At 35.4% G+C, this 14,952-nt stretch overlaps 1 protein-coding gene across 2 annotated transcripts; it reads left to right on the top strand.

Annotated features, from left to right (window-relative positions):
• Positions 1-212: 212 nt before the first annotated feature.
• LOC145623988 (phosphatidate phosphatase PAH1-like) lies at positions 213-14,150 on the top strand. 2 transcript variants are annotated; one of them, XM_081676906.1, is made up of 11 exons: positions 218-446; positions 749-2,689; positions 3,606-4,213; positions 4,304-4,377; positions 7,430-7,514; positions 7,691-7,777; positions 8,078-8,150; positions 13,178-13,221; positions 13,320-13,448; positions 13,550-13,648; positions 13,749-14,150. In XM_081676906.1, exons 2-11 carry the CDS (start codon positions 913-915, stop codon positions 13,803-13,805), a joined length of 3,033 nt encoding a protein of 1,010 aa, XP_081533032.1. In that variant the 5' UTR covers positions 218-446; positions 749-912; the 3' UTR covers positions 13,806-14,150. The 2 variants fall into 2 exon arrangements, with proteins under 2 accessions (XP_081533034.1, XP_081533032.1); XM_081676908.1 differs by lacking the exons at positions 13,178-13,221; positions 13,320-13,448; positions 13,550-13,648; positions 13,749-14,150 and adding an exon at positions 11,285-11,560 and having other exon boundaries at positions 213-446.
• Positions 14,151-14,952: the final 802 nt, after the last annotated feature.

Below are 14,952 nucleotides of genomic sequence, written 5' to 3'. Positions count from 1 at the left end.
TGTATTAGTTTTGCACCTAAAAAAATCTTACTTCCTATTAACTGCCATGAGGTAGGTAGTTTAATAGTTATCCATAGGGTCTAACTCCTAAAAAACTACCACCAACCACAATATTTAATTTAATACTACGTAATTCAAAATTACTAAAACAAAATCCCACAAAAGTGGCGGTATATCCAATGATGTTATTAATAATTTATTTTTTTTTTTTAAGAAGGCAAACAAAAATTTTGCTTCAATTTCGTGGACGGAACATCCGAACATACTACTATACTAGTCTTAAAATATAAGATTTAAAGTCAATCTTGTTTTCATGGAACAACGTATGATCGAATAATCTTTTTCCTGCCATAATATTCCGTTCTTCCTTCTTCTACAAATATTCAGAAAAAAAAAAAAAAAAAAAAACTGATTAATTCATCATTTTTGCATCACTACTTTTTCAAGTAAGTTTCCAATACCCTTTACAATATTTCAATTAAATTCTTAATTATTTGATATTTTCTTTGATGATCTCTTTTTATTGAGAAATGGGTTGATTCAAGGTGTTTTTGATCTGGGTTTGGTGCAATTTTTTTTTTTTTTTAATTTTTTTTTTTTTTTTTTTTTTTTTGTGATTTTGTTGTTTTTGCATTGATTTTAGATGATTTTCAGCTTTAATTCAATGGGTTTTTCTTGCTTGTGCATTTTTTATCTAATGATTGTTGATTGAGTTGTAATTGATTTTCAGCTTTAATTTATATTGCAGGGAACATTGCTTCTTTGATTCTTGTTCAATTGAATAATTTATGAATCAATTTGGCTGCTTGAGAAGTTCAATTGGATTGAACTTTTGGACAAGAATAATAAGAGAGTTAAGATTTTACACATTAGTTTTTCATTCTTGTGGAGGATTATTGAAACCATAAAATCATGAATGTGGTTGGCAAGGTTGGAAGCCTAATAACCCAAGGTGTATATTCAGTAGCAACCCCTTTTCATCCTTTCGGCGGTGCGGTTGATATCATTGTTGTTCAACAGCAAGATGGAAGTTTTAGGAGTACACCTTGGTATGTACAGTTTGGTAAATTTCAAGGTGTTTTAAAAGGTGCTGAGAAGGTTGTACGAATAAATGTGAACGGCAATGAAGCTAGCTTCCATATGAATCTAGATAATTCAGGTGAAGCTTATTTTGTTAGAGAAGCTGATCCGGGAGAAAGCAGTGAGAAGGAATGCTTGTTAAAGGATGAAAGGGAAGGCATCCTAGGGCATAGTTATAGTGTAGATAATAGCCAGTTTCGTAATACTGAGAGTGTCGAAAATTTCAGGCTGCAAAGCACTTTGTCTGACCCTGGAATTTTAAGGGATGATTATTCTAGTTTTAACCGGTTGGAAAGGAATGATTCTGATGCGTGTAGGTTTTACGATTTTCAAGATGATCAGTCATTTGATGATTCAGTGGACTTGTCATCTGAGTATGGATCTAGCCGGTATGACCCTATGGATGCTGTCGAGAATTTTGTGGAAGCACAGGGCTCAGATTCGGAAATGGTCTTGGTGAGTGTAGATGGTCATATTTTAACAGCACCTATCTTATCATCCGAGCATGACTCCGAAAGTGTGCCATTGGATACGCCCCAATTTCATCTTGGGCCAGGTAAAGGTAGGGATTTTACTGTCGGTGAGACTCCATGGGATCCTGAATATCTTAATGATTTAGAGGGCCCCTCCTGTATACCAGCTTCTGTTGTTACCTCCTCTGAAAATGACAATGCTCTTTCACAAGAGGGCCGTGCTCATATTGTGATTGAGGAACATGCATGCCAAGATCAAGAAAGGGTTGAGAGTGCTATCCAACAGTCCGAAGAATACCATGATGAGGGCACTGGCAGCATGCACAAGACAGGATCTTGTAGAGAAAATGGGGAACATCCGCATACAGAGATTAATAATTTGGTTGCTTGTGATGATTTTGGGAAGAGTGGTTGTCAAGGTGAAGGAAGTGGGGACATGCATGAACTTGAAGCTAGTGGACATGGAAAATATTTGCAGAAAAATGGAGGAGTTGAGTACACTCATCAACCCGAAGCTTTGGAAGATGATAAAAAGTGTGCACACCAAGATGATGATGACAAGAGTATTGAACACCAAGGGAGAGAGCTCTGTCTGCGCAGTAAAATTGAAGAAACATCTCCTAGAACTAAGAACGAAGATAAGTTCAAGAGCTGTTTAGATTTTGCCAGCGTGGAGGTTGACAATACCTCAGAAAGTGAGGGTTCTCCTTTGGGGGCAAGAGTAGAAGCTGATTTTACAGAAGAGAATTCTGCACTGAGCATTCAAGTTTCAGATAAAGCTGATATTCAATGTACACCAGAAAGATCAGGTGATGGTGGATCAGTTGCTGAATTTAACCGTCGAGTTTTGGTGGAGGGTGAGGCAGATGATGGTTCGTCTCCTGCTATATACATAACTGAAGTTAGTGAAAGGGATGATGGGGTCCGTACTAGTATAGAAGCTAATGGTTCTGATCTCACACCTATTGAAAATGCAAAAGTATGCAAGAATGAACCAGAGAGAATAAATTCATCAATGGAGAGTGATATGTGTAGTAAAGAAGGAAATGTCTCTGAAACCATTTCAAATGGTAGTGAAGATCCTAAATCACATACCAGGAGTTCATCTGAGCAGATTGAAGCAGATATTAACCCAAGTAAGGCACTTTTATGGTCAATTCTTTCTTTGATAGCACAATATATTTTTGTTTGTCATTACTAGATTTTATCGTACTTTCTTAAGTAGATGTAAATAGGATACTTAGTAGATTTGATTTTGAAGAGACTGGGGTGTCTGCAGCCAGTTGCGTGATTTAGTCTTGTTGGCTTTAGATATGCCTGGTTATAAACATCTCTAAAGAAGACAAGAAATAAGAATTGGACTTATGGCTTGTTCATGTTTGTTTGTGTGATACCTGTGATTCTGTGCAAGTACGTTAATTTTGTTGCGAAAGTGCACAATATCTCCAAAGCCTCTCTACTTGATTAGTTTTAATTAATGTGTTGTCTTTCACTCCTTATGTTGCCAATCTGGACTTCAGACCCTTGCTGCCTTTGGCTCCACCGCTCTAGTATAGACTGCTCCCTTAGTCTTTAATGATAATGTTCCAATTGATATACAACCATTCACAAGAAAGATAAAGAGTATCAAATTAACCGCTGAGGGAAGAGCTTCTAATTAATTTAATGTCTTCATTGTATGGAATGTGGTGGAAATTCATGTTGTGAATCTGTAAATAATATAAACGCCAAATGGGCATCATTGTTGAATGGGAGCTAGCTTTCTATCTATTGCAATGTCGAAACCTTAGAGGCTAAACAATATTGTGAATACCGTGGAAGTACATAGTATGGAAAAATAGCCCCCATTTAACAACGATGTGCTGAGGAATATATGGCTGTATTACAGATTCATATTATGAATCTGTTAATTATGTAAACAATCATTTTGTAACAGAGCCAATATTTCCTCAGCCCATTATTAAACATTTCATACTTTTGTTCATACATATATGTACTTAATGAACCAAGATTAGTTGAGAAGACTGATTGGCGTGTCCTTGTTGCTTACAGCCTTAGAGATCTCTCTTTGTCGCCATCTCCTTCGTCCAGGAATGGGATTAAGTGCAGCTGATGAAGCTTTTAGTGCTCATCGCTTATCTGAGGAAGAGTTTAGGAATATAGCATCATCAGTAATGAAGAATGAAAACCTTGTCATCAGATATAAAGGGAAATACATACCATGGGATCAAGCTGCTGCTATTATCTTAGGACTGGCTGCTTTTGGTTCAAATTTTTTCATCGAGCTCAAAGATGCAATACCAGTTGAACAAGAAGTTGCTTCAGACATAGTGGTTCATGATTCTGGAAGTGCTTCTGGACGCAGATGGAGGCTATGGCCAAATCCATTCAGGAGGGTGAAGACACTTGAACGTTCTACTAGTACTGCCTCGGAGGATGTTTTTGTTGATTCTGAATCTGTTTCAAGGAGCCCATCCATTGACCAAACTCCTATATCTCAGAGTGGAACTCCATTATCAGAAAGTAGTTTAAAGTCTGTTCACAAGAAAATTCTTAGGACTAACATCCCAACTAATGAGCAGATATCATCTTTGAATCTGAAAGAAGGTCAAAACGACATTACTTTCAGTTTTAGTACCAGGGTTTTAGGATTACAACAGGTTTGCTATCTTTGATTTGTTTCCGTTATTTTTGAGATTTAGTTGGACCTCCAGTTTCATATATTTTTTATGTTATTTCTTATTGATTAGGTTGAGGCACATATATATTTGTGGAAGTGGAATGCACGGATTGTTATATCTGATGTGGATGGAACAATTACTAGGTAAATCTTCCTTTAGTCATGGATTTTATTTTCAGTCACAGTTTGTTTAAGAAATTAAGATTTTGTTCTTCATTATTTTCCAATGGAAATCTGGGAATTAAGATATATCAATCTTAAACATTTCATGCCCCAAAATATTCAGAATGTAAAACTGTGAGCTGGGTTACATTTCGCAATTCCGAGAGATGTTGAATCTATTGTGAAATAGTTAAAGCATACTAATATAATTAAATCAGTATCGCATACATGGGTAGGCATACTCATTGGTGTTTTTGGGTACATGCAATACCATAGTCATCAAAAACATTTTACAGCCTAGTCATATATTTCTTGATTAATAATAAGGTTTGTAAGATCGACTGTTAAATGAACAATAAGGTTATGCCTGCTATGTATGAAGAATGGGTTCCATGCACAGCTCCAGTCACTCACTTTACATAGCATGAAGTAGGACCAGGAGTGAATATGACTTTGTGTGGTTTGATCTGATGGGATCTTTACATCTGATGGAAGCTTCCAAAGTCACGCTGTTTGGTTGAGTAGTTCCCGTCGATGTTATGGTTCCATATATAACTTATCCCTTGAGTCATGGTTGGTTAGTGAATCTTATCAAGGTCTCTCATCAAAAGTGCACATTGGCCCATAAAGTTATTGTGGCCTTTTGGGTTTGTCACAATGTCCACTCAATGTAGAAATTGGAATCTGTTGTGGGCGTGCTGATTCTGTATATTTAGTTTCCTCAATGAGATGTGATTGAAGAAGCCGATCCACGAAGGTTCCAAACAAAACAGGGTGTCTCACATGCGCCATATGTCTAACCCTTTGCCTGTTCTGCTTTCCTATCTTTTATAGGGTGGGGTAAGAACAATGTATCTAGGAATAATATGTAGGAATTATTTCAATTGTTGTGTTTCTTCTCGTCCTTTGAGTTATGTCAAAATAATCCAATTATAAATAGTGCATTTAGGCCATTCACAATGTAGTCCCATGTGACTTGATGTTTGTTAGGGAAGTAATTCCTTTATTTTTATTCTTTCTTTCCCTTTCTTCTTTCCTATCCCATCTCATATCACTTAATCACGAACCCAGGTTCCCACCCTTGCTCAACCCCTTCCAGCGCACAAACCCATTTGACTGTCACCATCCCCCCAAATCATTCCTGTGGTGCCAATACATGAAAGCCATCATTTTCAAATGACCACCACCGCTCTCTTTTTAGTCTTTATAATGTTATTAGAGTTTCCTTCACTAAGTAAAAATAAAAAGTTGTTCAATAAAGTAAAAAGTCAAAAAATAATTTGCAGAATCCTTAACTACTCAATGATGAAGAAGAGTATTGTTTCTTTTTTATTTTTTTTCCGGCTCATACTGCTATGGTCATGAAGTGCGAGGCAACTATGGTGAGGTGCCTCTTCCATGACATAGGGATAGTGCAAATAGCGATAGTTGTTGCACTGGTGATCGTGCCCATGATATATAAATACTTAAGAAAATTCAAACCATGGAATCAAATCAATACCGTCCTATTAGATAGACACTTTATATCAGATTATCAGGTATTTGTTCTGCAAAAGCTACCTTTTTACATGTTTTGAGAAAATCATGACAGCCATTATAGATTGTTACATATCCTCTTCTTTAAGGTCATCGTGCAATGTACTATGTTCAAAATAGTGTGTAATATATTACTAAAGTCTACTGCATATGCTATAATTTGAATTACAAAAACTAAAGTGAATATTTTATTTTTATTTTTTGTCAAATGTGAGATGCTTCTTATGGGACTCCAAGACTATTAATTTGTACTTTCCAAACATGAAATTTTCATAATTTTTTAATTACAGATTTAAAGATGTTTAGTGATGACTAAACGCAAATAAAAAGATCTGATTTGGTATCAAATCATCTTTGAAATCTTTGCTATAATATGCTGAACATAGGCTTAGAGTATTTGGATATAGAATAACATTTTACTCTTTTGGCAGTTCATCTCTTGAGAGGAAATATGATGATAATTTACTGTTCAATTATATATACTGAGTCATAAAACTTATTTTCAATGGTAGTTAGAATGTAGAACTGGACCACATAAGGCCTCTTATACTCGTCCTTCACTTTTACCTGGGGAACCAATTTGCTATGTTTCTTGGTCTTTCAAGTGAAGAAGCTGAGCCCTTTAAACATTTTGGGATAGGCTGAAAACGAATCCGTCGTGGTTCTTGGTGATCTTTCTTATTCTTTCTTGAAAACTGGGTAAAGGGAGAGATATAATTACCACAACATTGAAGTCAGGAGATGGTTGAATCTAAGTATTTGTTATTACTTACCAAATTGATATTTTTTTCCCTCTCTAAACAAAGATGTGTTTAGTATATCACAAAGTATGTGACTGGATAATAATTAAACATCTTAAACAATTGGTTATATACATTTGTTTTATAGTAATCTCACTATCAGGGATGTTTTTCCTTTGTGAATCCCTAGTAGTCAGGGATGTTAAGTCTGAGATAACTTCAGAGGTGTCATAGGTACAAGTCATACAAGCAAAACTAAAAAGTCAAATTCTGCAGGCACACTTAAAATATACTTTGGCTAAAGAAAGATGGTGTGGTTCCGCTCCCCATTCTTAGTTATTCATAATTTTTAACTTGATTTGTTGTCACTTGTAGTTCAATATTCATAGCAGGCTTTGGCTAATTCACCAGGGCTTTTAGAGGAGGGGGGGGGGGGGGGGTTGGGGACTAAATTCTCTTATTTGTAACTCTTCATTTTGGTGTTAGCATGATATTTTGTCTTTTAGTTTCAAAATCTGGTCTGGAGCATCTCACTATAATATGTGACTATTTTTGTCTTGTAACACTTTTTGTGGCTGATTACTTGATGGAATCAGCCGCAGATGTATTTTTTTTCCTTGTTGGAATTTTAATCACCTTTTGGAAATTTTGGACTAGCCTATCCATAAGCAATTTATTTTATTCAATTTTTTTAGTTGCTACTTATCCAATGGTTCAATTTAATAGTAAGAGATCCTGATATCTGATCCCTATTTCAGATCTGATGTTCTTGGTCAGTTTATGCCTCTGGTTGGAAAGGACTGGTCGCAATCAGGTGTAGCTCGTTTGTTTTCTGCCATTAAGGTAATATTTGTTAACTACTTTTTTTTTTTAATTTTTTAATTTTAATTTTAATTTATATATTTATTTATTTATTTATTCATTTATTTATTTATTTATTTTTTTTTTTTTTTTTTTTTGTGTTTTCACGTTGTCTCTCTTTATGGAATATATGTGGAATGACTTTCCATGTGTAACAGGAGAATGGATATCAGCTACTCTTTCTAAGTGCACGTGCAATAGTCCAGGCATATTTAACTAAAAGCTTTTTGTTCAACCTAAAACAGGTATTTATTTCCCTCTTAAATTTGGTGATATTACTATTTTTGTCCCCCCCCTCAAAAAAAAAAAACCCCTTTATTTTATTTTAATATTTTTAAGTAGTGATGCATAGGAAGGCTCGTACTTTTGATCTCTGTCATCATGAGTCTTCTCTCTTGATTTTCATTCTTTATCTGCATAAGCTATTAGTTACCTCAAAGTGGCTTTAATAGTCCTCGCTTCTGTTCTCTTGTAAATATTAGTTGTAATAAAATCAGTGCATATAGACCTTTGCAATCTTACTTTAAAGTTCTTATTACTTACAGGATGGAAAGACACTGCCAAATGGACCTGTTGTTATCTCACCGAATGGATTATTTCCATCATTATTTCGTGAAGGTAAGTAATGCTTCAATTGTTCATACTAAATGGTTTATGCTTCTCTCGTTTTACTAGATTTTGAATAGCTTAGTCAGAATTGCTATATATGGATAATTTTGGACTACTTTGCGGCCTACGCAGTATCTTTGCCTGTTTTGTTTTATTTATTTTTTTTATTCTGAGTTGAGAATCTAAAGGTCGCTTTCCTCAGCCGCTTTTGTTTGCACCATCTTCATTTGTGGACGTCCACAAAATATTGCTCCATACTAAACATGACCAAGAGGGAACAACTTTACTATTACATTCACTACACGTGGTCCCACCAATTGTCTCTCATTGATTCTACCCTTCCAAATATTAAAAAAAAGTAACCAAATTAGAATAGGGCAAAAAAGGTAGACAGAAGGAATACATGATATATATTGCATAATGAAATGAAATTTAGTCTTTAGTATCGTAATTTATAAGCATGTGAGTTTTAAGGCATTCTTTTGGGGAAATTATTTTTCCTGGTTTCCAATTGAACATCAAAGCAATTAGGTTTTGAATTATGATTTATTGTCCACTGTAACAAGTGGATGACCCAGATCCAAGTCATCCAAATTATGAAATAAGAATGAATCCTAAACTAAGACAGGAACTCATAGCATAGTCTCAGGTCTCCAACAGTTAGGGACTTAGAGGTACCAGCTTAATTAATCGCACTCAGTTTATCATTCTGGAAGATGTTCCATCTACCACTCATTGACTATCAAAACAATTAGGTTTTGAATTATGATTTATTGTCCACTGTAACAAGTGGATGACCCAGAGCCAACTATCCAAGTCATCCAAATTATGAAATAAGAATGAATCCTAAGCTAAGACAGGAAGTCATGGCATAGTCTCAGGTCTCCAACAGTTAGGGACTTAAGAGGTACCAGCTTAATTCATTGCACTCAGTTTATCATTCTGGAAGATGTTCCATCTACCACTCATTGACTATCTTCTTACTTGTCACATCAAAAAATCTATCTCCCCTCTGTTAAACACCCATATGTTACGCCGCATTCAAATACTGTAAATCAATTCACATTACAGCAATGCAGCAGAGGCATTATGCTATACTTTAGCCTTAGGTAGCTTCTGCAGTCTGCAGCAACCTATGTTACAAAGGATCAGATACTCATGCTGGTTATCGGGTACTTGTCCAAGTATCTAACTCGTGTTTTTGTGATGATTTTCCATGGTTTTGGCCAAAATGTAGTGTTGAAGTGTCCTATCCAAGTGTGAGTGATAATAAAAGCCAAGTAACATAGGCAGCCACTCTTAAATATTCTCTAGTTTATTAATTCTGCATAGACCCTGGAGAACTTACCTGCTCATACTTATTGTAGAATTGATAATCAATGATGATTTGGTTAATATCTATGTTGGACATGGGTATGTATCTAAGTGTCCAACTAGGTTATTTTGTGAAAAATTTCCATGACGTTGGCCCAAAACAAAGTGTTGAACTTTGCCCTTCCCATGTCCTATTCCAAGTAATGTAGGATAATATATTATTAAGGACCGTGGTAAACAGGTAATACCTAATTGATTAGCATGTTCTTAGTGTCTAGGTTTTGCCAGGTACCAAAATCCAGTGTTTACTGTTTAGTGATGAAGTTTTCAATACTGGTTCCTGATGTTATAAGAATCTTCATTTGAGATTCTCCCAAATTTCATTGAGGATGCCCAACCCCTGAAATCTTGTTATTATATCCTTAGATTCCTTATCGAGGGCTTTTTCAGAAGCACAGGGGAGATGTAATGTTTTTCAATTTAATAGTAGTTTTATTGAAGTCTACTGGTCCTTGAAACATAGAGCCCACAACATTTTAGCAAGCTTATTTGTATTGTTCTACCGAGCACTAAATTTTGAATTCTCCAGGTGCCTTAGGAATGCATTTTGTTCCATGCTGGTAAGGACAAGTTCATGTCAATTACGGCTTATTATCCAAAATTCAACTTTCTTCAACCATTTGGAAGCTTAACTATTTGGTTACTATGGGCTTCTATGTTACTCTGACTCGGCTAGAAGTGTTAAACACGGTCATTTAATGAAATTTTGCATGATATTGGCCAAAATGATGTGTTTATGTGCTGTATCAATGTTTCAATGTCAAGTATTAGAGTATAAATGGGCTTTGCTTTTTGTTGGTCCCATTGATTGAGGCTAAAAAATTTCCAATCGGATCTGTGAACAACTACGCAATCTGTGTGTTTATTTAAAAATTTAAATGACCTTTGTGATAACTTGACAAAGTGGAAGGTAAAGTGAGGCCTTAGGTTTACCTTGTGTGAGACGTTATTTACCTCTGTTATTTATTTGATGACCTACTAACTGTCTATTCCTATAATCTGGCTGGTATGAGAATGGAGGAAAATTTTCCTTTAATAAAGGAACATGAAGTTTCTTGTGGGCTGATGAGTTTGTAAGCTTTAGCTTCTCACAGTTGATCCTCTCTTGTTGATGAATAAAGGCATAGGGACAATTGTTCATTGAGATTTGATATATGTGTGGAGAAGGAATGTTTTTACAAAATGTCATCTAGAGGTAGGAATGCATTATTTAGGGAAAATGTATGTCTTCTAGCTAAGGTTGGGGCTTCTGCAAATTTTTGTTGATGCTATTTGAACTACTGTGTACATTCCTATGGGTTTGATAAATTGGTATAAACAGTGAAGCTAAAGTTCTTTTCTAGAATAGTTTTTCGGAGGTTCATTTACTGATCCTTTAATTTTATTCTTCTTTTTACGAGCTACTGAAGTCTCTTGGCAGAAATTGATTGTTTGCCTCCTATTAGGGGCTTTTACTCGTATAGTTCCATTTGAAGGGCTACTGTTTTGCTTTCTTCTGTTCATATATAATTTGTTACACCTACTATGATACAGTACCAAACTAGATACAGTTTTTTGCGATGCAATGCTTGTTCTTCCTTAAGCTCTAAATGCAATGTGTCTAGCCAATAAAATATGGATATGAAAACCTCTTCAAATCCTTGGTTGTTAGTTGACTATTTTTGCTAAATGAATGGGATTTATGGATGTATTTTATGATAGAAAAATTGACTAGGGTAAACTTTCTGTTTGGTACATATGCTTTTATTAACCTGTCTTAATTCTTGCAGTATGGTTTCATTTTGTGGCTGCTGAATATTTTCACCAATCATGAGGAAAAGGGATCTTCATTGGAATGGGTGAACATCTATGGGATTGATGCTGGTACAATTATGGTATTGGTTATGTACGTGGGAGTTAAAGCTCTAGAAGTCAGAAAATCTTGTGATTTTGTGCTTGTGATTTGAAGAAATATAATTACTTATTAAATGGATAGAGTTGAATTGGGATCTAGAGTGCTTTCCATGAAACTGAGACTTGAGTCAGAGACTTATTAGAGTTAACACTTGAACTGTGTTATTGATGGAGCGAGATGATATTATGATGGTTGAGTGGTTTTTGGCCTCAGTTAACAATTTGATTAGTGACGTGATTTTTTGTGAACATTAAGCTGGTTAGGCCCATTCTTAATAGGTTGAAAGACTACAATATCTGCTGCATGGTATAATCTAGCATGGTTTCTTGTAGTTTCTATTTTTCTATAGATTCAAATACATTTTATAGTGAAAAATGGCATTTGTTCTCGTGTTGGTAACACATAAGTTTCAACCCCTTTGTGATTTAGCATGTTCTGCACAAATGTGTAGATTTGAATGGGACATGCTTGTGATCTAGCTTTCTTAAGCTATAATGTGAGTTTATCTTGGAAAATGTGTTCTGTTGACCTATTCACCAAATAAAATTAGAATTGGGATGAGCCTGGAGAAGAGGTGTAAAGAAACTTGGGAAATAACATAGCCGGGATCCTTAGGGCTTTATAATGCATCACTGTCTGTTTATGTCCTTTTGCATCTCTCATGTTGGCCCTCGTAGTGTAACCGTTTTAAAAAGCAGTCTGTTTTCAGTCTTATGTTGGTTTTATGTTAAACTTAATAATGAACCCAGAATTTCCTGCCTTAAGCTTTACTTTGTAGGGTTTTCACATCCAGGTAGACATATGAGCTTGTTTCCTGTAGGTTACATGAAAAGGATTAAGGTTCAAATCAGTTGCCTAACAGTAATCCGAAGAGCTCCTCATTAGTTTAATAACCAAATAAACACCAAATTCTGAGATATACTCAAATATATAGAAAAGTAGGTGTAGATACAGGGGCTTTTCTGGGCTTGTCAAAGACTTACAAAGTTTAAAGGACTATTTATTAAGCTGGGTAAATTAGGGCTCTATTTGGTTACAAATGGACACTTTGAATCGAATCTAACAAGTACTTAATGTCAGGCTTTTGCTCTCTTTTTAATTTCAGTTAATTCAGAGTTAGACTTTGATTATCAAATTGATCAACTCTTTTGATTGCATGATGAACTCCCCTGAAAAACTTTGGTCCGCGTGTAAACAAGGTGCTCTACCTGACAGAGTTACAGCCCTATAAACTTCGTTGTAATGGGTTGGCACATTCATTAATTCCGCGAATGTGCCCTTTTTACTTCATACCACTAATCTTAACAGAGATAGAGGGATTCCGTTTGCTGGAATAGTATTGAAATTCTAGGCTCTTCAACAATGGATTGCTGCCTTGTATGGTCGTCACCTGTACTCTGGTTACATTACTGACATGGTATTGGTTCACAATACCAGAATTGAATAGAAATTCCTGTCCTTGTGAAGATTAGTGATACCAAGAACCATATACAGTTCGGGGTTCATGAAATACTAATTATGAATAATAAGCCTACCATTTAGGAGTAATACATATACAATGTACTCTGTAAAGGTGATGTACTCTTACTCAAGTGGAGGTTGTATTAGAACCCTGACTGTATTTCTTTGTACACAAAGTCACACATATATATTTGTGTATTCCTTTACAGCTATATAATTCTTTGTTAGATCTGTACATCATTTCATTCAGAATAGGGAAAATGGATTTTTCTTTATGATTTTACATATCTTTACTTGGTTATTGCAGTAATCCGAAGAGCTCCTCATGAGTTCAAGATTGCTTGTTTGGAGGTAAAATCTTAATAATTTTCATTGATGGAAATCCCTATAATTTAATGTTAGGAAGTCACTTATCATGGTGATGTATTCTCATAATTTTTGACCTGCAGGATATCAAGGCTTTGTTTCCACCTGATTACAATCCATTCTATGCGGGATTTGGAAACCGAGATACCGATGAGCTTACTTATAGAAAGCTTGGTATTCCGAAGGGCAAAATCTTTATTATCAACCCAAAGGTAGTCTCTTGACTCTCTTCTTTAATATATATATATGCTTGTAATTTAAAATTGTCAGGAGCAATGATCATTCTTAGGCTAATATCAACTGAATTTGATAGGGCGAGGTGGCAATTAACCATCGGATTGATGTGAAGTCATATACTTCGTTGCATACTCTAGTACATGATATGTTCCCACCGACATCAATGGTTGAGCAGGTAATTATGAGATATTTACCTGTCAAACTGATTTTCTGATAGAAGAATTGGCCGTATTAAATTACCAATTTCTTACAATTTATCTGGTATGACTGTACAGGAAGATTATAATTCATGGAACTATTGGAAGATGCCGATGCCAGATATTAGCATTTGAAACCGTTGTATATGGAAGTGGATGTCTTCAGGGTATTACTGGTTGAGCTCTTGAGGCTGGACTATAAATCATTTTTCCAACCTGTGATTGATCGAAGTTATAGGGCTATTAGAATATTTAGCATTGAAATGATTACCAAATGGAGCAGTAGTTGCATTCTTTGTTGTACTGAGAATTTTACAGGCATTAAAGCAAAAGCATCTGAAGCTCATTCTTATCACGGCTATTAACTGTAAATCTGTATTTTGTAATGATCTTTCTGTAATTTTTAAGATGATGGATGCAATTCATAAGAAGTTAATAAGGAAGATAATCTTTAACATTGTGGCAATTTAACTTATGATATTGACTTCCTTTATCTTATTGCCAATTGTTTTTAAATGCAACAGAGTACTGATGATTTCATTACCCAGCTCCCCAGTTCCTAGAATACTGATGATTCAATTTTCTGGATTAGGCTGTTTGAAAGGGGCATTTTGGTATGGAGAGATTTTTCGGGTTTTAATAAATCAGTGTACGAAGTGAAGGGATCTACTACCAAAGATAGCTATATAAGTATAAATTGTAGAAATTTGAATTAGCAATATGGTAGTTAAATTATATTACTTAGGAGAGTAATGTTTTTGCACTTGTTTTCTTGGTTGCCTCATTTGCATTTCTTGTGGTGCTCCCGCGATTTCTCACCTTTTCTTCGCTGATGATTCTTTATTATTTTTGCAAGTTACCCCTGATGCTTGTGAGAATCTTACAGATCTATTATCGGAGAAATCGTTTGTTAAATTCAGTCCTAATACTCCGACGGACTATCGAGATTTTCTTGCCCACAGTTTGAAACTTCAGTGTAAGCCTACTCTGGGTTCGTACTTAGGTTTACCAGTGGAGTTGGGCCGTAGCTAGGTTGCGGATTTTAGTTTCCTTATTAATAAGGTGGTTCAACGCCTATCAGCTTTTGCCTCTCTGGGTCTTTCCTCTGCAGTGAAGTTGGTTATCATCAATTCGGTTATGGTTGCTTCTTTTAATCATATCTTCTCCGTTTTTAAGGTTCCCTCTTCGATTTTCTCTAAGGTGGATAGTCTTTTGACTCGTTTCTGGTGGAAGTCGGATCCTCATTCTCGGGGGTTAGCCTTACGGTCAAATTTCCTTCTGC

The sequence above is a fragment of the Chenopodium album genome, chromosome 3 (genome assembly GCF_948465745.1).
Source record: "Chenopodium album chromosome 3, dcCheAlbu1.1, whole genome shotgun sequence".
NCBI classification, from domain to species: Eukaryota; Viridiplantae; Streptophyta; class Magnoliopsida; order Caryophyllales; family Amaranthaceae; genus Chenopodium; species Chenopodium album.
Note: the sequence above shows the minus strand (reverse complement) of the source record. Positions and strands in the feature narration are given on the sequence as shown.